The sequence below is a fragment of the Nelumbo nucifera genome, chromosome 5 (genome assembly GCF_055504915.1).
Source record: "Nelumbo nucifera cultivar China Antique chromosome 5, China Antique-T2T, whole genome shotgun sequence".
Lineage (NCBI taxonomy): Eukaryota > Viridiplantae > Streptophyta > Magnoliopsida > Proteales > Nelumbonaceae > Nelumbo > Nelumbo nucifera.
Window position 1 is genome coordinate 55495921 of NC_142653.1, and position 27070 is coordinate 55522990.

The 27070-nt window shown below is 42.1% G+C and overlaps 3 protein-coding genes across 3 annotated transcripts; 2 read left to right on the forward strand and 1 right to left on the reverse strand.

The window, feature by feature from the left end:
* The first annotated feature begins 479 nt into the window (after positions 1–479).
* Positions 480–2805, forward strand: LOC104596790 (uncharacterized). The gene has a single exon (XM_010258079.3). It carries the CDS (start codon positions 605–607, stop codon positions 2669–2671), a length of 2067 nt encoding a protein of 688 aa, XP_010256381.1. The 5' UTR covers positions 480–604; the 3' UTR covers positions 2672–2805.
* Positions 2806–9986: 7181 nt separating this feature from the next.
* Positions 9987–15093, reverse strand: LOC109114669 (uncharacterized). Its single transcript, XM_088888268.1, has 9 exons — positions 13670–15093; positions 13174–13268; positions 12555–12997; positions 12339–12437; positions 11755–12242; positions 11420–11596; positions 10629–10923; positions 10326–10505; positions 9987–10223 (listed from the first exon to the last, which is right to left on the reverse strand). Exons 1-9 carry the CDS (start codon positions 15091–15093, stop codon positions 9987–9989), a joined length of 3438 nt encoding a protein of 1145 aa, XP_088744394.1.
* An 8607-nt stretch (positions 15094–23700) lies between these two features.
* LOC104596914 (putative disease resistance RPP8-like protein 2) lies at positions 23701–25902 on the forward strand. The gene has a single exon (XM_010258233.1). The coding sequence runs from the start codon at positions 23701–23703 to the stop codon at positions 25900–25902; it is 2202 nt and encodes a 733-aa protein (XP_010256535.1).
* The last annotated feature ends 1168 nt before the right edge of the window (positions 25903–27070 follow it).

Below are 27070 nucleotides of genomic sequence, written 5' to 3' on the forward strand. Positions count from 1 at the left end.
TTTTAATAATTAATAATTACTTTTAGTTTTTTATAAATTTTAACCATATTATTAAATATTTTTTATTAGTTATTAAATATTTCATTACTTTCTAAGATATGCTTTTGCAAACCATTAAATATTTTTCCAATGCTTTATGTAATTTATCAATATTTTCAATATTATTTTTTTAATAATTAATTTTAAATTTTTATAAAATTGATTTATATTGGTTATTAAATATTTTATTTGTCTGATTAGTAAATTTTTTCCATTGCTTTATGGAATTTATAAGTATTTTCAATATTATTTAAAGTTTTTATTATGTATATTTAATTTTTACTTTTTACAATTTATAATATTTTAATTCTTTTAATTTTATTTATTGTTTAACAATTTCTTGGATGATAATGTATTAAATGGTGTGAACTGATGAATTCAAAGCTATCAAAGGGGTAAAGTAGTAAAATCAAACAATTTCATATTGAAGAATTGATCCACACAAAGAACATCTTTCTAGCTTTTTAGACTTCAGATTTGTCAAATGCTATGTGTAGATTCGAGGAGCTAACTTTTGAGCGAGTGTACAAGTTCTGCACTGGTCTTCACAGAGAAGAGGTGGATTATGGAGTTAATTCCTGCCAGCTTGATGAGATTGTGGAACTATTGGGAGCTCCGACTAACGGTTGTAGTCAGCCTCTCATTGCAAATCATTCTCATTTTCTTAGGTAACCGCAGAAAGTATATTACCAGAGACCTAGTTAAAATCATTCTCTGGCTTGCCTATTTGTCAGCAGACTGGGTAGCTACTGTTTCTCTCGGCATCCTTTCCAGAAACGAACAAGATTTCCTTGAAAGTTATGGTAAATTTCATCCTTTAGACCCAAAGATCGAGCTCAGCTCATTTTGGGCACCATTTCTTTTGTTGCATCTCGGCGGTCCCGATACCATCACTGCATATTCCATAGAAGATAACGAGTTGTGGTTAAGGCACTTGCTTGGATTAAGCATCCAAGTCGGAGTGGCAGGGTATATTTTCCTCAAGTCCTGGAATGGTAGCCTGATTTCGATTCTAACCATTCCAATGTTCGTCGTTGGAATTCTCAAGTATGGGGAGAGAGTATGGATTCTCAGATCTGCAAGCAAAGACCACTTTAGAAACTCTGTGCTCGGTCCTCCCGATCCGGGCCCTAATTATGACAAATTCATGGAAGATTTTGATTGTAAGAAAGCAGAAGGATTCCATGTGAGGATGGAAGAGTTGGGCGGAGAATCTCAGAGAGTGGATAGCATCAATGTCACTGATATTGACATTCCTACACTGATAGATGGAAGGCTCCCTGATTCGGACATTTTACCAGTAGCCCATTACTTATTCAAGATGTTTGAGCCCCTTTTCGCGGATCTGATCCTTAGTTTTCAGAATGGGAAAAAGAGCAGATCCATTATTCAGAAGGCATCTTCAGAAAATGCTTTCAGAATCATCGAGGCTGAACTAGGATTCGTATTTGATGTGCTCTATACCAAGGCTCCTGTTCTATACACTCCCCTGGGCTGTCTTCTTCGCCTTATCACCCTTTCTTTCACCGTTTCTACATCCCTGGTTTTCTTGGCCGCCGACAAGCATCGCTATTCTAACGCCGATGTGGTGATAACTTACCTGCTTCTGGCTGCAGCGATTTGTCTGGAGTTCTATGCAGTTATTGTACTAATCTCCTCAGACTGGGCAATAGTTTGGGTAACCAAGCACAAGATTCGAGTACCAACTTTTATCCGTCGAGTCCCTCTTCTACTCTCTCCCATAATCAACAAAAGGTGGTCCTATTCAATGGCACAATACGATCTATTGTGCTATTCCCTCCAACGAAAGCCAACTATACTTCCTGGAATCCGTTATCTGTTTCGCTTCTGTAAAGCCTTGGAGAATTACCATTATACGTCATTCGTTAATGTCCCTGGTGAACTCAAAGATTCCATCCTTCATCAGCTCAAGAACAAATCGGAAAAGGGTACAACTGATTATAGAGATTTCAAACATTTCTGCATGCCACTAGTTCAGTCTTGTATACCAGATGAAATGAAGGATAAATTCAAGAAGATCCACTGGAGTCTTGGTGTAGAATTTGACCGAACCATTCTTGTCTGGCACATTTGTACAGATCTCTGCTATTACGAAGAAGAACAATCAGGAAATAGCAATTCCCAGCGTCAAATGTGCAAGTTTGTATCTGACTATATGCTGTATCTTCTTGTCATGCGTCCCTTCATGTTGCCTAACGGAATAGGGTTGATCAGGTTCCGGGACACTTGCGAGGAAGCTAAGGAATTTTTCAGCTACAGACGATCAATAAAAAATGAAAGCCAAGCTTGCAAAATGTTGCTTAATGTGAACACTGAAGTTTCGCCAATTGAAGTGAAAGGAGAGAGAAGCAAGTCCGTATTATTTGATGCAGTTATCCTTTCTAAATGTTTATCATTTCTAGAAGCAGAGAAATGGAAATTTGTGAGCACTATGTGGGTGGAGATTCTCTGTTATGCCGCTAGTCAATGTTCTTGGACATACCATGCTATGCAGCTCGGACGGGGAGGAGAGCTTCTCACTCATGTCTGGCTTCTAATGGCACATTTTGGTACAACTAATCAATTCCAAATACCGGACGGCCACCCGAGAATCAAATTGATTGTAGAATGATAAGGTTGCTATACAACCAAGGGTTTGGGAGTTATGGGTAGTGGGGAAGGGTACCCCCGTTGTGTAGCTCCATCAAAGAAAAATTAAATAGCAATAAGGGTAAAAGATTTAAATATACCCTCAATTTTCAGAAATTGATATTGTAGGTACATGTTCACCACGACCGCAATGGCAATGAAGGCACTCAATCCATGCTATAGAGACACCCGTAACGAGTTCACAACTCGGTACAAACATGCAATGAGATCAAAGCTGTCGCAGATTTACGATGAGCTCAAAACCAACACAGACCTACGATGAGCTCAAAGCCATAACAAACCCGCAATAAGCTCAAAGCCACAACATACTTACGACAAATTTGAGGTCACAATGGACCTGCAATGAGCTTAAAGTCATCGCAAGCCTGCGATAAGCTCAGAGCCATCACAAATTGGTGATGAACAAAGTACAATGATCAGCTAGTATTGCTCATGAAAGGACACCCAATAAGATTAAGAAGGACATGTCAGACTAGCACTGACATCAACCATGCCATGCTAGTATAGGAGACCCGCAAAAGGATGTAGCACATGTGTATTATGAGAATCCTCAGACGAAATGTCTTGGGGAGATCTCATAAGACAAGTGGCAAACCCTTAGCAAGTATCCCCCTAACAACTGACACTGAATCAAAGATTCCTTTTCCAAATGGGAATTAAATTCTTTTGGCTCCTTCTTTTAGGACCTCAGGATCTCTCCTTATAAATGGAGACATGAATCATAACGGACACAACTTTGTTGATAGAAGTTCTTAGTCTATCCTTGTTTCCAGCCATCCTTTGTCCTTCAAGGAAACCACCACACTTAGCGTTGCCACATCACTCACATTAGAATCTCTAGTTTATTCCTTGATCACAAAGGATGGCCACCTATAGGATTAACCTTTCCCCTGTCTTTAATGAACAACCCAACGACCATGAGATCACCATCCCAAAGGTCGGAGACCAGATTGGTCAGGACTCCACCGAAAGGGCGACATCTAGATCTTGGCCAATAATGTGTATGACTTTGAGACCCGCTTTGACCAATTGGAGAAGATGCAGGTCGAGATGAGGAACACCCTACAGCTACTTTTGCAAAAGACAATGACAACCAAATATTCCCCATTCATGCCTGCCGGCCCCTTTGCATCTGCCCCTGCTAACCACCCTGGAAACTTGAATCCTGGAACAACTGAGCATCCTCCCAAAACCAACCTTGCACCTGTACCAGACACAACGCAGAAAACCTATTTCTCTGCCATTGAATAGCCCTATGTGGTCCCACGAGACAACATGATGATAGAGATACCCATCAGCCGCACTGAGATAAAAGAGTATGTTTAGGACTTAATGGACGAGAGCCACAACAAAGCCCAATCCACACTCGTACTCCATAATACATAACAAAGTGGTTCACCCTCAAACAAAGGTTGCCGATGGCAGACCTACACAATACAAAACAACATGCTGGAGAAGACCTTCTAACTTATGTCATGCAGTTCTAGAAGCTGACACATTTAGTCTTTGATGAGCATGCAACAGAGAAGAGTTTCGTGGAACATTGTGTGCAAGGGATGCACCCAGCCTACAAAATAGGGATCGAGAGCATTGAAGTTGAGACCTTCATCCTATAATGGAAGTACAAAGATGGAACAACACGTACTGTCACAAGCACCGCATCTCAACCAGTTTCAACAGCATCGCATTATGTGAGAAACGAAGCATATGCCGTCAACCTTAGACCTCGGAACACCAGGGGGTCTAACCAAAGGCCTTATTATCGCGGTAGCAATCAGAATCGATGGAATGGCCCTCTACCACCATACCCTCCCCCTTTCGCTTGTAGTAAGAGTGAAGTTATTATGACCATGAACAAGCAGTGGAGGATCGTGTGATCAACCTGCCACCACCACCACCTAGAGTTGACCCCGAGAAAGAAAGGCATAGAGGGAGGTGGTGCAACTTCCATCAGTTACCAAACCATGATCTAATGGACTATTTCGCCCTTTTTGTATAGAAGGTGAAATTAGATGGTTTTGTTAAGAGAAAGATGACTCAAGTTGCGACCGACCCCCTCCCTGTACATCCCCAAGGGGGTAGTATAAATGTAGTGGGAACGTTGGGAGGCAACCGCGCTGACATGTTGATTCAACGGTCCAAGTAGAGCCCAGATTTGTAGTAGTTCCTCAATAAGAAGGGGGCTAGTGACACAACACGATGACTTGCCATCAAGGCACTAGAAGAGGCCTTCAAGAGGCCTCTCAAACCCCATCACATGGACAGGTCCCATGTAGAGTTCACCCCAGATGACATGTTAGCCATAGACCTCCATCACAATCAGCCTCTGTACATCACGACCAAGAAAGGGAGGTATGGGATGCGGTGCTCATTGGTTGACCAAGGAAGTTTCGTGAATTTGATCTCCCTCCACACCTTGAAGCTTTTGAACATACAAAAAGAGACTGTTAGAGGGCTACCCATGGAGGTCATGAACTTTAATGGGAATGCATTTGTCACAAAAGGGTTGATTGAGTTGCCAGCGACTGTTGGACCATTTTGCATCAACTAAGAGTTTCAAGTAATTTCTGGAAGAACAACATGCCATGCCCTATTGGGGCGACCCTTGATACATGGCTTGGTGCTGGTCCCATCCACCTACCATCAATGCATAAAAGCCAAGCACAAGTGCTGCACTCTCAGGATCCCATTGCGTTCAACTCGGCAGAACAAAGATCCACCTCCAGGACAAAATATTTTACACATAGAGCTTGCTGAGGAAGGGGAAACCAGAGTGACCAAGGTAGAAAGCGCCCAACTACTGAACCCGGTGAATGAGCCTCTAATGGTCTTGAAAAGGAAGAAACAATCTAGGTGTGTATGGGTGATTGATGAAAATGGGGAAAGGTACTATATGTTTATAAATGAGTATAAGGATGTTGACACACTGGCCACAAAGAAGGCCATCCCGGAGGTATGATTTATTTTATTATTGCATAGTATAAATTTCAAAAAAAAATTAGTTGATCATTGTAATTTACATGACTTCGAAATAAGAAAAGACAAGCATACATATTCTAAATCTTGTCTCAATCAGAATTATTACACTACCATGAAGTCTTTGTGTAAGAACATTGTGATGGTCTCATCGCAAGAGAAATTTGACTAGACAAAACAAAACTTAATAGCCTTGAAGGTACAAAATAATGTACTTAAAATACTCAATTAGTAGTGAGAAAAATACTAAACTACGTCAGTAACAAGAACAACCTAAGATACAGTGGAATATTATGATGAACTCCACGTGCCCCCTAGTCACATGCAAGACTCCAATGGCGCTATGGAAGAAGCTCTAGAAGAAATTAACATGGCCATTGAAGTAGTAGAGAAAAGATCATTGTATGTGTCGTTCAAATTAGAGCATGAAGAAAGAAATAAGTTGTTAGATCTCTTAAGAGGTATAAAAACTTTCTTCTCTCCAATCACAAAACTAAAATACATGTCTAACACAACTAAACTATCTTTTTTTCTCATATCAATAGAATTCCAAAATGTCTTCGCCTGGTCGTACGACCAAATGCCCAGATTGGACATAGCATTAGTCAAGCACTCACTCTGCATTGATCCTAAGTTCAAGCTTATGAAACAACCACATAGAGTGTTCAAACCAGAAATAGTTCTGAAAATCAAATAGGAAGTTGAGCGACTCCTAAAAGTGGGTTTCATAAAGCCAATTTCTCACCCACAATGGTTAGCCAATGTTATTCCAATCAAGAAGAAAAATGGTCAACTAAGGTTAGTACCCAAATCCTAGCACTTTAGCTTATGACTATCAGTAAAGGACTAGTGCATTGACTTCTTCCCACCCCTACCCTAGGTGTTGTGTCGACTTCAGAGACCTAAACAGAGCCTTTACCAAGGCTAAATTCCCACTACCAAACATGAAAATCCTTATTGATGCCATGACCGGGAACTAGTTGTTTACCTTCCTAGATGCATACAATGGATACAATCAGATATATATGCATGGACCCTATAGATGCACCCCAAACAGTCTTCAAAACATCAATTGGGAACTTTTACTACAAAATGATGCCCTTTGGTTTGAAGAGTGTTGGAGCCGCATACCAAAGGGTGATGGTAAGCGTCTTCCATGATATGATGCATAAAGAGATAGAGTGCTATGTGGATGATATCATAGTAAAGGCAAAGAAAAGTGAGGATCACTTTGAGGTGTTGAGAAAAGTATTTACAAGAAGTTGGGCCTTCAACTTAAGACTTAACCCACTTAAGTGCGCATTTGGAGTAAAGTTAGGAAAATTCTTGGGGTATTGAGTTGACCATACCGAGATTCATCTAGATGAGAATAAAGTGAAAACAATCTTGGACTTGCCACCCCAAGCACTGAGTCACAATTAAAAACATTCTTAGGGAAAGTCTCTTACCTTAAAAGGTTCATCCCTGGTCTAGCACATATAGAAATACCCTTCTTAAGTTAACCAAAAGTCTACAGAGTATAAATGGTTGACATAGCATCAGCAAGCTTTTGACTAATTGAAGAAGACACTGGATAAAGCCCCAACCATGTCCCCTTCGGAGAATGGCCGATATTTTAGGTTATATATAGCATCCAACTCAGAAGCCATAGGATGTCTATTAGCCTAGGAGAATGATGAGGGAGTCGAGTGTCTGGTCTATTGCACTAGTAGAACACTAAAACCGATAGAGAAGAATTATTAACACATGAAACAATAGTGTTTGGAACTAGTTTTTGCTGTACAAAAATTCATACACTACATCCTAGGCCATAAGGTGAAACTGATCTTAAGAAGTGATCCAATCAAATACTTCATTAGCAGACCCCCACTCTCTGGAAGACTAGTGAAGTGGATGATGTAGTTAAGAGAATATAGGATCAAGTACACCCAACCTAGGGAAAATTAGATGCCAAGTAGTCACAGATCTCCTAGCTGCCTTCCCCACTAGTGATGATTTTCCCATCTCTGAAGAGATACCCGGAGAACTCCCTCTTATTATAGTAGTAGATGCAGAATGGATCCTAACGTTTGATGGTAGTAGTACCAACTCCTCCGCAAGATCCAGAGCCACATTGACTTCACCTACCGGAGACACTTCAGCATACTCATTCAAACTACAATTCCCCTATTCACACAACATCACGGAATATGAGGCACTGGTACTAGGTCTAACAGTAATAAGGGATTCTGGTGCAAAGAAGGTGAAAGTAGTATGGGACTCTAAACTAGTGATTGGAAAAATTGGAGGTAGCATGACGATAAAGGAGCTAACAATCCTTCCATACAAAACATTGATCCAAAAGTTGATCAGAGACCTAGTAGTAACCTACGAGCACCAAAACAGGGCCAAAAATAGGTATGTCGATGCACTAGCCACCCTGGGATATAAGACACAACCGAGTGACAACCCAATTACCATAACGACTTAGATGCAGTCTGAGCCATCAACAGAGAGATTTGGGCACTGGAATGAGACAAAGGACAACGCCAAAGAAGATGATTGGAGATATAACATAATACAAAAATAAGTAATCCGACGGTGGTGATGCAGGATAGCAAGATTATTTTGAAGTTTCAACTGGTGAATGGGGTGTTATGTATCAAAATGATAGATGGAGTAAGGGCGAGGTGCCTAGGACCGAAGGAAGTAGTAATGGTCTTGAATGAAACCCACAAAGCTTATTGCAAAGATGTAATGAGAACACTATATCAGAGGTTGCAAAGGTTGGGGTACTATTGGCCAAAAATGAAGGCAGACTCGACCAAGGTATAGAATGACTACGAGAAATGTATACCAGAGGTAGATAAGAATGAATGCCTTGTGCTGGGCAATGAGGACTAGCGAGACATGTAGATTGACTATATCCAAAATGGTATTACACCAATTGACCTTGTGCTGCAAAGAAAACTTCTAACCAAGGCCAAAAGGTTTTACTTGCAAGACAGAATGCTATATAGGAAGTCCTACATAGGGAAGCCTCTGCACTGTCTACATGGCCAGCGGATACAACGGCCAGCGAATGACCTCCACCCCATTATCACACCATGGCCTTTCCATACCTAGGTGATAGACCTGGTAGGCAAGATACATCCGCCTTCTAGAGGGTATTTTTTCATCATTATGGCCACAGATTATTTCACAAAATGGATGGAGGCCATACCGTTGAGGAGAATCTGTGTAGAGAATGTTGTAAACTTCTTAAGGCAACACATAGTCCATAAGTTTGGGGTCCCGATGAGGATGCTTATGGATAATGGGTTATCTAACAAGAACTAAGAAGTCTGAGACTTATTAGGGCAGTACGGAAGGCATATTCCCTGGTAGCCCTAGGAGCGATGCCATATTCCTTAGCAATCCCAGGTGCGATGACATATTCCATGTAAACTCCAAGTAGGCCTTGGCAATTCCAAGTGCAATGCCATATTCCCTGACAACCCCAGGAAGATGCTAGCAACCCCAGGAGCGATGCCATATTCCTTCACAACCTCAAGAAGGCCTTGGCAACTGCAAATGCAACGCCGTATTCCATGGCAACCCTAAGAAGGCCCTAGCAATCCCAAGAGTAATGCCATACTACTTATCAAACCCTATGAAGGTCCTAGCAACCCTAGGTGCGATGACACATTGCCTAGCAAGCCTAGGAATGCCTTGGCAACCCCAAGTGCAATGCCATATTCCCTGGCAACCCTAGGTGCGATGCCATATTTGTTGGCAACCCCGTGAAGCCATATTCATTGGAAACCCCAAGAAGGGCCTAGAAACCCCAAGGTGACGCCATACTCCCTAGCAATCCCATGGAGACCTAGGAGACACCAAGTGTAACTCCATTACTATATCAATGGCTACGCAAGGAATAAGTTGAAACCTTAACAGTCTAAGTGTGGTATCCTACCTACCAAAACCCACACAATCAGTCCTAAGAACTAGTAAGTCATTTCGTCTACATCACAAACAAATAATCAAATGCGAATGATAACACCGCATGGGGCAGGAGCAGATTAATGTGCCTGAGGATAATAGCCCTCTTATTAAACGGGCATAAATGCATGCCAAAATAACAAAATGGAATAACAATTACACATAAGCAAAAAATTATTTCCATTAGATGATATAAACACTAGATATCATAGAATAACAGGAGTGTTACATAATACAAATTTATCTTCATTCACTAATTTACACGTCTCACATCTTGGTGATCTCTTAAGACTGGCCTTTTGTTCCTGAGTAGCTACAATCTCTTCACGCTCCTCCTGTAATCATGATAGAACCTTTTGTTGGCGAGTGGCTTCATCGAGAAGAGCTGCTATCTTCTCCTCTGTCTTTGATATGCAAGCATCCACAACTTTTAATCGCTTGCGGAGCTCGTCCAACCACTTGGAAGAAATGGGGTTTGACTCCTTATAACCGGCCTTCCAGAATATGTGAGCCATACGAACCACCCACTCTTCAATCTGCTCCATCTTGAAGCCCATCGCAGTAAACGAAATGCATGTCTTCAACCATTAGGAAAATAGAGACCATGATAGTTCATCTACCGACTGGGAGATAATTGAGTTCATCAAACTCGCCATCATGTTCAAGGAGGCACTCATAACCACAGGCAGGAACTTAGCAGAAGGCAACCACGCCTTTTGAATAATCAATGATATCGTATTAGCAACACTACGCGATATGATGAACTGTTCCCGCCTATGAATCCCTTGAACTATGACAGGGTTAGATACCGCAAACCCAATAGGCACAATCTCTTCTCTTTCATAATAATCCTTCAACTCCTAGTGCATTGTTGCAAGCTTTCTGGTAAGATCCAAATCCCTGGTATGCAAATCTAGCTAATCAACTTTCGCACAAGATGGCTCAGCTGTGACTCTAGGATGTTTAGGACACTCCACTTAAACTTCAAAAGATGAAAGTTGAATGACTAAGGCATCCTCATGGACAACAGACTCCATATGCCCAATGAGGGAAGGCTCCCGCTCACATCTTGACTCGCCCATGACAGGTGCATCCACACTCTCACCAGCTACAAGATCCATGGGGGGCTGCTCTAATTCTGTGACAGGAGCATTAACTATGATACCAACGTCAATAGGCATGACATCCCCATCATGAACGTTACCCCCCTGACAAACACTTGAATCAACCACTGGAACACCCACGTTGCAGTTCTCCTCCCTCGGCAACTCTCCCTCTCTGACACATGGCTAAAGAGACTTTAAGTCTTCCACTAAACGCTTAATGGTAGATGATACGAAAGAGCAAGGAAGATATATGGGAAAATAATATTTCTTGATGATCTGAATTCAACAGGTTACAACCTATTTATAATAAGGCTAAAGATACAACTAGAGAACAAGTCAGCAACCTAAATTGGAATACAACAAGGAAAGAAAAATATGTACAGCTAGTTGGAGTGGAACTATATCTCCTAGAACTAAGGAGATAAAGATACAATCCTAAATCTAATGGAATACACTAACATCCCCCCTCAAACTCAAGATGGTAATGTATCAGTCATTTGGAGTTTGCTAACTAGAGTACAAAAGCGAAGAGGAGAGTGAGCTTTGGTAAATATATCTGCAGACTGATCCTGGGAAGGGACAGGAATAAGGTGAACAGTACCCTCGAGCACATGATGACGAATAAAGTGGCAATTAGTCTCAATATGCTTAGTGCGCTCATGAAATACATCATTGTGGGCAACTGTATGGTGCTACGATTGTCACAGTAAAGAGAGGTTGCAGATGAATGAGTGATTCCCATGTCATGGAGTAACCATCGTAACCATAATAGTTCGGAGGTAGTGTCGGCAAGAGCTCGATATTCATCCTCAGTACTGGAACGAGAGACAACCGTTTGCTTCTTACTATGCCAAGATATAAGAGAATCACCAAGAAAGAAGCAATAACTAGTAGTGGAGCGTTTGTCAGTAGGATCACTGGCCCAATCAACATTAGAATATGCGATCAAATGAAGAGAGGAAGAACTAGAGTAGTGAAGTCCATGAAACAAGGTGCCCTTGACAAACGGATGATGCGAAGCATGACAACATAATGAGTAGTGCGAGGGGCAGACATGAACTGACTCACAATATGGACAGCATACACAATATCAGGACGAGTAACCGTAAGGTATACAAGACTGCCAACTAGTTGCCGATATAAGGTACAGTCACTGAGAGGAGTACCATCAGTGGCTGAAAAATGGGCATTAGGCTCAATCGGAGTGTTAATAGTCTTAGTATTAGTGAGGCCGGCACAAGAAACAAGATCAGTGGCATATTTGGCCTGACACAGATAATATCCTGATTGGTTGGAGGAGACCTCAATGCCTAAGAAATAATTTAGTCGACCAAGATCTTTCATTTCAAACTGTTTGCTGAGAAAAGTCTTAAGAGCAGAAATGCCCTGCAAATCATCGCTAGTAATGATAATGTCATCCACATAGAGGAGGAGAAGTACACAACCCTGAGAGGTCTTACGAATGAACAAGGCATGATCATGAGTGCTAGACTGAAAACCAAACTGACAAATAGTAGAGCTGAATTTGGAGAACCATGCTCGAGGCGCTTGCTTAAGTCCATATAGAGCCTTATGGAGATGACAAACCTGATTAGGGGGATGATCATAACCAGGAGGGAGCTGCATATAAATCTCTTTAGAAAGATCTCCATTGAGAAAAGCATTCTTAACATCCATCTGAAATAGCTGCTAGTGCTTAGCTGCAGCAATCACAATAAGACTGCGAATAGAAGTGAGACGGGCTACTGGGGCAAAAGTCTCATCATAATCAATGCCATACTCTTGTGTGAACCCTTTTGCTACCAATCTAGCATTATACCTTTCAACTGAACTATCTGCCCGAGTCTTGATTTTGTAGACCCATTTACAACCAATCACGGATTTATCTGAACGCAGGTCAACTAAATCCCAAGTATGAGTGCTTGTAAGAGATTGGATTTCTTTTGCCATTGCTTTCTGCCATAGTGGATCAGTACTAGCCTCACGATAGGTACGAGGCTCGTATAAAGAAACAATGGTAGAGTAACAGTGAAAATCACGAAGAAGAATGGAAGGTTTAGTGACCCTACCAGAACGACGGAGTGGAGCATCAGAATGATCAAGGTCTAATTCAACAGAAGGAATCAAGAGTTCAGAAGAAAACAGAGCTGGAGAAACCATAGCCAAGGTAGATGCATCAGGAGAGGTTGCAGGTTGTGCAGTACTGTTAGAGCTATCAGAGGAAGTAGTTGGACCTACAGGTAAATCTTCAGGAAAAAACGAAATAGTAGGATCAGTAAAAATATATGAAGATGTCGTGGTAACTTGAAATGGGGAGAGACTTGAGAACATTTTGTGTTTCCAAAAGGTAACATGACGAGATATGCGAAGTCGTTGGGAAAGAGGATTCCAACACCGATATCCTTTATGTTCAATACCATACCCGGGAAAACAACATAAACGTGCTTTTGGTTCCAATTTGGTATGTTCATGAGGTTGTAATAGAACAAAACAAGCACAACCAAATACACGAAGATACTGGTAATCAGGGCAATGGCCATACAACCGTTCATAAGGGAAAATGTTACCAATAACAAGAGAAGGAATGTGATTGATGGTATAAACAACAATGAGGGCTGCCTCCCCCCAAAACGCTCAGGATAAGAGGAAGAGATTAAAAGAGCTTGGATAGTATCAAGAATATGCCTATGTTTTCATTATGCACGCCCATTTTGTTGAGAGGTGTCGGGACAAGATCTATGAATGATGGTTCCATTTTGTGAAAGAAATTGGGTAAGGATAGAATCTCGATATTCCATGGCATTATCAGTGCAAAATGTTTGATGATAGAGGAAAACTAAGTTTTGATCATGGTGGCAAATTGAATATAAATTGCAGGTGATTCAGATTTATTACGCATGAGATAAATCCATGTATACCGAGAGAAATCATCAACGAAGATCACAAAATAACGCGAACCACCCATGGTATTATGAGGCGAAGGTCCCCAAATATCAGAATGAATAAGATTAAAAGGTGCAGAAGAAACAGAATCACTTATATTAAAAGGCAAAGCATGATGTTTTGAAAGATGACAAGAAACACAATTAAGGGGTGTTGTTTTAACAGGACCCAAACATCCATTAGAAATTAAAGATCCTAACCTAGAGGTAGAAATGTGTCCAAGACGAGAATGCCAGACGCTAGAAGTGATAGCAGCAACAAGAGATGGTAATTGAAGCGATGATAGCTCAAACAGTCTCCCAACCTTACGGCCTGTCCCAATGATCTTCCCTGTCTGTGGATCCTGTACAGTACAACCGTGACTTGAGAAATGTATATCAAAACCAAGTTCACATAATTGTCCAACAGATATAAGATTTAGAGATAATTGAGGTACCAAAAAAGTATTAGGTAGTGACAAACGAGGTGTTGAAATAGCTCCTATACTTTTGACAGTTAAGGTTGAACTATCGGCAGTATGAACAATTGGTGCAACAGAAGGTTGGGACTTGGAAGTAAACAAAGATGAATTGGATGTCATATGATTGCAACAGGCAGAATCAAAATACCATGATGAGGTAGTACCTGGAGTGACGAACAAGATTGAATTAGAATGCATACCAGAAGCATGTTGGAGCTGGTGAAGAAGGGCTTGGAGGTCTCGAAGAGAAAATTTTGAAGAGATTTTATCAGAAGAATCCTCTGTGGCTGCAGCGGCAGTAGGACTCGAAGCCTGAGAACCCATGGATGAGGACTTTTGTCCAGATGCCTTTTTGGCTTGCAGGCGGCGGCACTCAGAAATAGTGTGACCAGTCTTCTTGCAATAATTGCAGAAACTCCGTTTTGAGGATTTAGAGGAAGTTGAAGAAGTACTAGATGTACCTGGAGTAGCAAGAACAACATCAGTAGATAGTAAGGATCGCTCATCTCGAAGTATTTTTAGTCGAGTTTCTTCAGAGAGCAAATCTTTGATCACAACTTCAAGGGAGGGCAATGGGCTACGATGAAGTAGAGTACCACTAATAGGTTCATACTCATCCCTGAGAATCATCAGAAGATGCCAAACACGTTGGCAATCACAAAGCTTAGAATAAGTAGTGGTCGCAGAGGTACTATCCCATTCAGGTTCACACTGTGCCAACTGATCCCAAAGAACTTGTAATTTAGAGAGATAACTGTGAATGGTCTGTTCAGGTTGCTGCTTCATACGGTGAAAACGCCTATAGAGTTGAAATTGATGCACATCATCAAAAATAGAATAACGAGCTTGTAAGAAATCCCATACCTCTTTAGGAGAGTCATATCTGCGAAATTCCAACTTGATGCTTACAATACAAGTATTGCGAAACCAAGTCAACATTTGATGATTTTTCCCGTCCCATTTTTCTATTCATTCAGCAAATTTATCTTCTGTTTCATCAGCAATTTTAGTGGGTTTGGGCATCTCACCAGTCACATACCGCCATAGAAGGCATCCCTTGAGAAAATTGCACATCTCTTGGGACCATAAATCATAATTTGAACCATCAAAGATAACAGTGATGGGATGAGAAATATGTTGAGCAGCTTCAGATTAATCCATGAGGAGAAACATTGAATTTTGGAGCAACACAAGTCACGGGAAATTCTCAATACTGACCTTAAACACAGGTTTCATAGCAAGCAGCTTAGGCACAAGTTTCGGTTCTGCTCACATGGGCTGCATGCTTTATTCAAGCAACGGGGAGCGCTTCTCTCCCAGGAGGGCCAGACGTGAAGAAATGGAGGGTGTGCTGTCTCTATGAGCCTTCAATCGAAGAATACTACACTACTCTCTTCACCGTCATATGGAGGTCAACCACCCTTATCTTGTTGGTCCTGATGACATCCACCGCTTCCACTCCGACGATTACGTCGACTTCCTCGTATCCATAAAACCCGAGACTCTCCTCGACCACACACACGCCTGCCACCTCAAGCGCTTCAACGTCGGCGAGGACTGCCCCGTTTTCGACGACTTGTTTGCCTTCTGTCAACGATTACGTCGACTTCCTTGTACTAGTGCCATTGTGACTAAGATAGAGAGGCGGAGAGCACAAAGGGAATGCAGTTAGTATATGACATGGTGATGGAGAAGAGAATCATCCGTGAACTCGAAAGCGGGATCTTGGAGTAGCTGAGATTTCAATTTGGAGTATACCAAGAGAAAGGTCGTACCAGTGCTGCTGTTAAGTTGAACCGCAGGGATGCAGAGTGAGAGTAGGGAAGATCAAGAACCGTTGAGCAAGAAGACGCGGAAGAGACCACCGAACTCAGACCAAATAAAAAATTGCAGAAGAGAAACGAAAACCGCAGAGGAAGCAAGAAGACGCGGATCACAACTCTGATACCATGATACGAAAGAGCAAGGAAGATATATGGGAAATTAATATTTCTTGATGATCTGAATTCAATAGGTTACAACCTATTTATAATAAGGCTAAAGATACAACCAGAGAACCGGTCGGCAACCTAAATTGGAATACAACAAGGAAAGAAAAATATGTATAGCTAGTTGGAGTTGAACTATATCTCCTAGAATTAAGGAGATAAAGATAAAATCCTAAATTTGATGGAATACGCTAACAGTAGATGTCACAGGAACACTAGCCATATTGACATCAAAAACTCCCTATGGAAAAATGAACAAGATATCATGAATATAGACAGGACAATACCACAAAGAAAAGACTAAACACAATGTATTTACACACACACCTCATTCACAACACTATTAGATGATGCTTGTGTGGTGACAAGCTTGAGGCGATCCTCCTTGACCCCTACCTGTTTCAAAATAAACGGCTACAAATATAGATTTAGTCCCAATAGGAAAGAAAAATAACAATTGTAAAGCAAACTGAGTCAGTCATTGGTACACTTACCAGTTCAAAAGTCCTTAAGTCCCTTCTCCGAGCGTGATGAGCTATTTTCTTAACCTGCCCACTTGCAATGGTGACGGTAACAATATTGGCAAATGGAGCACAAACCCCTGACAGCACGAACTCCACATCAGCCCTCTACCCCATTTCAGATGAGGGATTGGCACCATTTTGAGAAGCATCCTCTTGGAATTCATCATGGACTAGGAAATTCTGGATAAGCATGTATCTAGGCACAAATTTTGGTAGTTCCCTAGGCGTCTTTAGCTAGGTATGATTAGTAGGTAGGTTACTACTACAAGTGAGTCTCCTGCTCCTAAATTTCAGGCGTCAATTGTATGTGTATATATATGGTTGTGCCTTGCATAATGAAACAAGATTCTCCACAAAGACTATTCTTTCATGGTATCAGAGCCATAACGAAGTTGCTGAGAGAAACACCGCATTCGCTTGGCGTCAGCAGAGTCCAGACCTTGCACTCCAGTTTTTCCAGATCGGCACTGTAGCTCGTCCCCTCTATTCGAACCCAACCAAGAAGAGCAGCGGCGGAGCTACTGTTCCTCTTCTCCCTGTTCGAGCGGAACCAACAGCGGCGAGAACTGTTCCTCCTCTTCTCTCCCATTGGCAACTACGCCACTGGCAACTACGACACCGGGGATGTTGCGGAAAGCCTTCACAATCTTGGAACCCTCAGTGCCATAAACAATGAGAGGACCCTTGCGAGAAATGTATTGACGGTTCCTCATCTCACCCTTTCTTGGTCGGATCGCATGGCTATCCACATCGAGATAAGCACCGACCTGCTTGAGGATCTTGATCGCGGAAGATGTCTTCTCAACGCCTGCGGGTCATCAGTTTCAGATCCACTGCCGCTCTGGTTTTCAAGATGATGAACAGTGTCGCGATTTCTGGGAAGAACACAAAGAGGATGAGAGATGTTGCTCCATCGTGCGTTCCTTTTTTTGTTGCCATTGCCTCCGGTTTTGGGTTCGAAAGAAGACACTAATGAACAGTGGATTGGCTGCTGTTGCTATTTCCTCTGTTGATGTCTGAAATCGATCGACGGAACAAGAGAACTGGGACCCCTTGTCCCTGAATGGTATCGAAACTTGGGAATCAGAAATTGATACGAAGGACCAATGCTTCATATCAACTCGGGAACAAGAGAGAAAGCTTGTCGCTACAACTCCTCTTCCCGCCGCAGAGTCAAAATTAGAAGGAAGAAAAACCTCTGACACCTCTGTTGGTTGCCGCTGGACGGCACGACCAGTACCCCATGACTCAGTAGAGGTCTGATGGGCGGCGTGCTTGCTGACGACCGTCTTTCCTTTTTTTTTGATATGTTGACGTGAACGAAGTTGACAATGTCTGGACGGATTGACGCTTTCATGACGTCAGGGAGGGAAACGATGACGACCATTTGCAGTAGGAACGGTGAGAGTTCGAGTAAGTATGTTGGACCTTCTGGCGGACGTGACCGAAGTTCAGCAAAAACTCATGCTGCTCAGTCATTGGCAGGGCGTGAGGTGGCTGCTAATGCAGCCATAACTGACGGAGACAGGACCAGACTAAACGGTTTTAATGACGAGCAATGGCAGATTCTCGTAAACATGCTTGATGCTTACAAAACCAGGACTAATGAAAAACTCTCTGGTAAGAAAAATTCTACTGATTGGATAATTGATTCCGGGGCGTCACACCATATGACTGGAGAAATTGACTTATTGATGGATGTACGGAATATTACACCGTGTCCGGTGGGACTTCCCAATGGGAAGCAAACCACTGCAGTGAAGGAAGGGACTTTACATTTGGGTGGAAATATTTATCTACATCATGTGCTTTTTGTACCAAGAATGAACTGCACCCTTATTTCCGTAGCAAAATTGTTGCGAGAGATAAATTGTACTGTCACTTTTACTGACAAGCTATGTGTGATACAGGACCAAACCTCGAGGAGTCTGATCGGAGTGGGTGAGCAGTGTGATGGGGTTTATCATTTTAGAGGAGCAGCGCCGGTTCGGGCGAATAGAACAAGAGGTATGGATGAATGGGAGTTATGGCATCGCACATTAGGGCATCTGTCTAAACAGATATTATCTTTTCTTCCTAAAGTAGATAAATTAAATAGTAGAACTGAAGGAGATAAGCCATGTGATGTTTGTTACAGAGCAAAACAAACACGGGAAATTTTTCCTGAAACTAAACATAAAGCTGATGATTGTTTCTCTCCAATTCATTGTGATACATGGGGCGCCTATAAAGTACCTGCCTCTTGTGGTGCATTTTACTTTCTAACCATTGTTGATGATTATTCTCGTGCTGTGTGGGTTTACTTGTTATTGGACAAAAGTGAAGTAGCACATATTATTGAGAAATTTTGTGCCATGGCAGAACGTCAGTTTGGCAAGCAAGTCAAGACTATTCGAAGTGATAATGGAACAGAATTTAAAAGCTTGAAATCATACTTTGAGACTCATGGCATTTTGCATCAAACTTCGTGCGTTGGGACACCGCAACAAAACGGTCGGGTAGAGAGAAAACACGGGCATATCTTGAATGTTGTGAGAGCATTGAGATTTCAAGCAGGCTTGTCCATTGGTTTTTGGGGGGAGTGTGCCTTAACCGCCGGATACTTGATAAACAGGACACCTTCTTCTGTACTTGGCGGGAAGACTCTGTATGAGGTACTATTCGGGATGCCACCTCAATACGAGCACATGAGAGTATTTGGCTGTCTCTGCTATGCTCATTGGAGTCCTCGAGACAAGGATAAGTTTGGAGAAAGGGGTAGGAAGTGTGTTTTTGTGTGTTATCCCTATGGAAAGAAAGGTTGACGCGTATATGATGTTGAAAGAGGTGAATATTTTGTCTCCCGTGATGTAGTCTTCTATGAAAATATATTTCCATATGTCACTAGTTCAGAAGCCACTCTGGGAGACAAACCTGGCCCGGGCATTGCACCAGTTGATGCCGTAGTCAATGATGATGTTGTACACAGCCACAGAGGGAATAAAGACAGGGGGAGTGATGCAGCAAACATCTGTGATAGGGGGAGCCTTGAGAATAATGATGATGGAAGAGAGGAGGAGCACGGAGAAGAAGAGAGTGTGTAGGAAGTGGGAATTAATGGCAGTGAGGACAGAATTAATGTGGATCCAACACCACAAACGACACTAGAAGAGCAACTTGGTAGGGGACATCGGCATCGCACGCCGTCTGTTTTGTTGAAGCCCTACGTGACCTACACTTCTCAATGTTTGAAAAACCCCATTCACACTCAAGCCAACTCTGAATCAGAGTCCTTAGGTACGACTCCCTATCCCATAGCGAATTATGTGACATGTACTAACTTCTCTGCTAGACATCAAGCTTTCTTAGCTGCAGTCACTGCAGGAGCCAAGCCCACAATCTTTTCGGAGGCAATGAAAAGTGAGAAATGGAGGGAAGCTATGAGGAAGGAAATCCAGGCTTTGGAGGATAATGGTACTTGGACATTGGAAACTCTACCTCCCGGGAAAAAGGCAATAGGGAGTAAATGGGTTTATAAGATCAAATATAATTCATATGGGACGGTTGAACGACATAAGGCTCAGCTAGTTATTCTCGGGAATAGACAGGTTGAGGGGTTAGATTATAATGAAACTTTCACTCCTCTGGCCAAAATGACGATATTCCGCACTTTCTTAGCCGTGGCAGCCGCTAAGAATTATGAGTTGCATTAGATGGATGTACATAATGCATTCTTACATGGGGATTTGGATGAGGAGGTATACATGTAGTTGCCGCTAGGCTTCGCATCTAAGGATCGAACAAAAGTATGCAAACTGAAGAAATCTCTCTATGGATTACGTCAGGCTCCCAGATGCTGGTTCTCGAAATTAATAGCGGCCTTGATACAGTTCGTGTTTGTTCAATCGTATCCTGACTATTCTTTGTTCACTTATTTCAAACACAATGTTCGTCTGCACGTGCTGATATATGTTGATGATTTGATTGTTGGGGGAAATAATACTGTAGCCATTATGAAATTCAAAGAGTATCTCAGTCGATGCTTCCATATGAAAGATCTGGGTCCACTCAAATATTTCCTAGGTATTGAAGTAGCTCATGGTCCTGATGGAATATATTTATCTCAACGGAAGTATGCCCTGGACATTATCTCGGAATGTGGACTATTGGGAGCCAAACCAGCGTCAGTGCCCATTGAACAGAATCATCATCTTGCGCTGGCCAAGGGTGCTCTAATGCACAATCCGAATCAGTACCGAAGACTAGTAGGGAGGTTGATATACTTAACCATCACACGACCTGAGCTGTGCTATTGTGTTCATATTCTGGCCCAATTCATGCATAGCCCGCGACAAGAACATTGGGAGGCAGCTCTACGTGTAGTGCGATATATGAAAGCATATTCTGGACAAGGTATAGTATTGCGTTCCGATAGCGATCTGCGCTTGTATGCTTATTGTGACTCTGATTGGGCAAGCTGTCCGTTGTCATGACGATCGCTGACTGGCTATTTCGTTCTGCTGGGGCAGTCACCAGTTTCCTGGAAAATGAAAAAACAACACACTGTGTCGCGCTCCTCGGCAGAAGCAGAATATCGTTCGATGGCTGCGACATGCTGTGAATTGAAGTGGATGAAGAAACTCCTATTGTCCTTGGGAGTGGCGCATGACGAACCTGCGCGCTTATATTGTGACAACCAGGCAGCCCTGCATATAGCCACGAATCCAATGTTTCATGAGAGGATAAAGCATATTGAAGTCGACTGTCATTTTGTTCGCGATGAGCTGTGGCATGGGAACATTGTCACTCGGCATGTTCGAACCATAGAGCAGTTGGCTGACATCTTGATGAAGGCTCTTGGGAAAGAGAAATTCACCTATTTCCTTGGCAAATTGGGCATTCGGAATCTTCATGCGCCAATTTGATGGGGAGTATTGGAATTCGTCATGGACTAGGAAATTCTGGATAAACATGGATAAGCATGTATCTAGGCGCAAATTCTGGTAGTTCCCTATGCGTCTTTAACTAGGTATGGTTAGTAGGTAGGTTACTACTACAAGTGAGTCTCCTGCTCCTAAATTTCAGGCATCGATTGTATGTGTATATATATGGTTGTGCCTTGCATAATGAAAAGATTCTTCACAAGGATTATTCTTTCACATCCCCAAGTGGTCCCTTGCAACATCTTTGTTAGTAACATCCCGTACCTCAGCTTGGGGCGCTTTCTCGTCTGACACTACAGTCGAACCACTGAGGCGTCCCTCTATCGATAACCAATAAGAACGAGCAACCCTCGCTGCCCTATGTTTATTATTTATAGAGGGCAACTGCTCTACCCCTCCTTAATTAACCGCAGGCCACTTACCCTTACGGTCAGCGCCTAGAGGACACTGCCTTTCCATAGCTACTTGGGCTACTGACGCAACATGGGGACCACTAACCTCAGAAAGGGTTTCCCCACCTTGTTCAGCTGCATGGCCCGGCGGGGGTGGGAGGTGGCATCACATGTCATGGATGAGGCTCGGTCACCATAAACATGTGTAGCCCGCCAAGAAGAGCACATAAATAGCCTAGGTGAACAGAACTACAAGCCTCCACATGCTTGAAGCCAGCTAGTGGGAAATGGGTAACACTAGGAAACACCAGCCCGTAATGGCGTTGCCAAAAAACATCCTTTCCTCCCGACCTTAGAAACTATGAACCCATACCATCATATCCAAATTGGCGGAGGAGACGATCAGGTCGATACAGCTTAACTTGTGCCTCCCCGGCATGATTGAGATTGGCAACCACACCAGGCCACAAGATTAACTGAGCAAACTGAACGACAAGGATTATCGGCATCCACTACTCATTGCTGATCATCGCCCTCGGGAACATTCACTCCGATGTAGAAAGGCATGGCGTGGTAGACTAGCTGAGCATATGGACGAGGAACAAGACTATCCAACGAAGAAAACTTCAATTTGATCAAGGTGACTCCAGACCATTTCTCCCTCTTCGCGTTGAGCCACTATGACACATGTCTAGCGAGACATCCTCGCAACTGTCACCCTCGAGTGTTGCCGTACTAATAGACAATTGGAACAACCAACAGGGAGTGACACTCAATTGGAAGCACTCACATAGAAACATAAAAAGAAAGGGGGCTCGCGTCCATGATCTGATGGACTATATGATCCATTTGGTCGTGCAGTACAGATACCCGAGGAACATATAAGCCAACGGAAGATAATGACCGCCGGCCGCCATAATGGAAAAGGTGTAAGGTGGCCTTGGGTCTGAAGATAAAATATTCCACCTAAATGGGTTATTTGCTTAGTTGCCTAGGTTGATTTGATGGGTACACATGTCAGATTGTAGAGTGGGGACTAGTTGTTAGCCTGCGTAGACCACAACTACCACTTCTATGATCTTAGTATCTTACAATGTGTTGCATGGAGAGCGTCTTTGTATATCTTGCATGCTTGTATGATAACTTCTTCTTTTATCGGTGTATATCCGTGGTCATGTTTTTACTCTATGATCTAGTCTTCACATGTATTCTAGTGAGGAATCATGATTATCTTATAGAGATTAATAAATATAACTAATAATAATAATAGTAACGTTTGGCAAAACTAATAAGCAAAATTTAGGCTTATGAAATTCCTAATTGGACAAGCCAGACCCATTGGTATTTTAAAAATAAAAAATTCAAAAAGGAAAACAAAAGAAATCTAAAAGGGATGAGGGAAAGAGAAGAAGCTGTCATGGACTACTACGTTTGTAGTTACATAAAATAGATTTTTACTAATTTAAAATCCACTTAAGTTGAATTTAAAAATAATAAAATTAATACAAAATTTGTCGACTCTCAATTTCTCTTAACAAGTAGCTAGCCATGGTACCATTACAGGTCCCAACTGTTCAACACGGAATGGGAGCCTTATGCTTCTTGTCTTTCGTTTTAATCATCTGAAGGAAGTAAAACAGATCCGAATTAGGATCCATAAGGTTTTCAAGGTGAAGATGCACTCCAACGCAAAACAAGATACAATCTTTCCTATCTGTTGATGGAGCAAGATATAATTAGGATAAAGGAAAAGATCATCGATGGGAATGACCAGCCCTACGTGATCTCTATTGTTGGTGGTGGAGGCATAGGCAAGACAACTCTAGCTGAGCAACTTTACAACCACGAGGACGTCGCGGATCATTTTGCCTGTCGTGTTTGGATCCGTGCATCTCAGAAGTATGACAAGAGAGGGATTTTACGGTACATGCTTCAACGGGTCGCCAAAGAAGAGACATCGAAACAGAGGCATCACGATTTCTTGAAGGAGAACAGGTATCTGATAGTCTTAGATGGCATAGAGGCCATAGAAGACTGGGATGCTTTAAAAGAGGCATTTCCAGAAGCAAAGAACGGGAGCAAAATACTGCTCACGAGTGGATGTCCAGAAGTTGCTAAACATGCTGACCCTGAAGGTTATATTCACAAATTACGGCTGCTAAGTGATGAAGAGAGCTGGGAGATCTTAACAGCCCCGCAAAATAGGGGATCCATCCATCCAGATGTTGCGGAATTTGGAGAGAAAATTGTGAAGATTAGCAATGGTTTACCTTTAACAATTTTGAATTCCAAAGGGGTTTTGTCAACCGCAAAAGGAAACACGGTTTCAGACGTTCTTGGGAGTGCAAAAAGGCTGCTCGGTGAACTTACTTCATCGTTAGATAAAAGTAAAACTCCATGGTCAGATGTCATGGACCCAGTTCCTCCCGACGAGTTAGGGTTGAAAAAGTTTCTCGATTATTTTGCTCTCTTCCCCCAAGACTTCGAGATCCCAACAAGGAGGTTGATTTCGTTGTGGGTTGCAGAGGAGTTGGTGAAGCAGATTGACGACACACCTCCTGAAACAGTTGCTGAGAAATTTTTAAACGACTTGATAAATCGGAATTTGGTTATAGTAGTAAAGATGAGGTCCGATGGGAGGGCTCAGAGGGTTCGTGTGCCCAACGTTTTAAGACAACGCTTACTAAATTGCGCTCATTCTAATCTTGGCGTAAACCTTGTTAATGCCTCAACGCCTTCAGCTACTGCTCGAATGTATCGATTTGTTGATCATTGTGAACCCAATGACACGCAGTTAGACCAAATTTATGCTGACAAGAAACCTTCCTGGGAATCGTACAAAAATCTCCTATCTTTTTGTTCGTTCGACTTTGGAAAAGGAGATGGTCCCGGCGAGATGATAGGAAACTTTCTTTTCAGGGGAATTGCTCAGAACTGCTTTCAGTCGCTTTTAATCCTTGACCTAGAGCGCGTATATAAGCCCAAGCTACCAGAGGAACTGGATGAACTAGTTAAGTTGAGGTACCTTGGGTTGAGATGGACTTACTTGGACACGATACCAAAGTCCGTAGGCAAATTGAGATGTCTTCAAACGATAGATGTAAAGCACACTTATATCAGCACTTTCCCTAGTTCGATTTGGAAGATGAGAGGACTCCGACATCTATACTTGAACGAGAGTCGTCTGGGTAGGTTTGATCATCAACCTAGCAGTCGCTCGGTAAAGAATCTCCAATCGCTATGGGGACTATTTGTAGATAAGGACAGTCCTGTGAAGGATGGTCTGGACAAGTTTACTTGTCTTACGAAATTGGGTTTGGTTTTCCAATTATCGGTCCATCAACAAGATGCACTGCTCAGGTGGATTGAGAAACTGCATCTCCTTAAATCCTTGAGGTTAAGATCCAAGAATGAAATGGGTAAGACTGGGCCTTTCTGCTCAACTCTGAGTTTTAAGAACAATAAGGATCTCACTGACCTCTATTTGCTGGGGAGCTTAGAGAAATTATTGGAACAGAATGCCTTCCCGCCAAACCTAATAAGTCTCATTTTGTCAGTATCCGGACTCAAAGAAGATCCAATGCCGACATTGGGGAGTTTACCCAAGCTAAGGTTCCTTAAGTTATCAAATTCCTACACGGGAAAGTGCATGGCCTGCTCTTCAAGGTGTTTTCCCGAGCTTCGAGTATTGAAAATCTGGAATATGGAGGAACTGGGGACATGGAGTGTAGAGGTAGGAGCAATGCCGAAACTTAAAGAGCTCGAGATTAGATCGTGCAGAAAATTAAAGAAGCTTCCGGATGAACTTAAGCGCATCACCACTCTTCGGGATTTCAAGTTGTCGGATATGCCTGAAGAATGTACCAAAGGTGATAATTGGGTTGAAATGGTGCGTATTGTTGATTGGAATGTTGGGGAATGAAAAATAAATAACTTTTGCTCGGTCGGTTGAAGTAACTTGGTATGTTTAGTTCTTTTGTGTTTTTCTCATGGGTAGTTTAGCTTATTTGCACACTCTGAAGTAAGTGGTTTTCGTGTTCGTATAGTAATTTGAGAACATCTTCTAAGCTCAAGTTTTTTGAGTTTAGTTGACCTCATAGCAAATTGAAAGAGTTCCTATCTTGCTCACAACCAGAAGATCCTTTCATTCTTGTGTTGGAAAGTAAATGCATCACAACTTCCCCGATATGATACAAGTTTTGATTTGGAAATCATATATGAGAAATCTGTGGAGAAACTTTTGTCTCAGCGAAAGGGACCCTTTTGTTTAGTGACCGATGATTTTCAGAGAAGTAATGGCGGATTAGGGCTGCAACCTTGAAAGGTATTCGATTGTCAATTATATTCCATCAAACTCTAATTAGATTTCATTTATAATTGGATCAAATATGGATCTACCCTATCCCATCTGATATAACCATTAAATTTGGATATTGTGTTTTTACTAAATTGTCATAAGATACTTGAAAATAAAATAAATTGTTATAGGTTCAAGTTTCATACAAGTAATTTGCAATTGATTTTGTTCGTGAAATACAATATAAAAGTTATTTTTAGATACAACAAAATAGTCCACATCAGAATTCTTTCCACTTTCTCCCTTCCCCTTTCATATTTCTCAACTCTCTCTCTCTCTCTTCCTTCATTATCCTTCCCCATCCATCTCGTTAAGGCACATCAGCAAGTCTCTCCTTACTCCTACTAGCCCCTACTTCTCAAATACCTAAATATCTTCCTAAAATCTCTCTTTTCTCTCTCTTAAATCTTCCTAAAACATCTCTCTCTAATGGACCCACGCTTTCTCCCAAAATACTCTCTTAATTACTTTCTATTCATTTACTTGGGTCAATTAGAGAGAGACAATATGAACTTTTTACGAGTATAACATGGGCCCCATCTGTAAGTTTGGCGGGTTGGGCCGGGTTTATGGTCAACCTAGGCCTGGCCCTAAAATTTGGGCTTAAGACCCGAGCTCAAAGTCGAGCCTGATTTTTCCAACCCGAACCCAGCCCACCCTGCAATTTGATGCATTTGGGTTGGGCTCGGGTTGGTCAATGAAACCATTCTAAAATTGTACATATACAAATGTA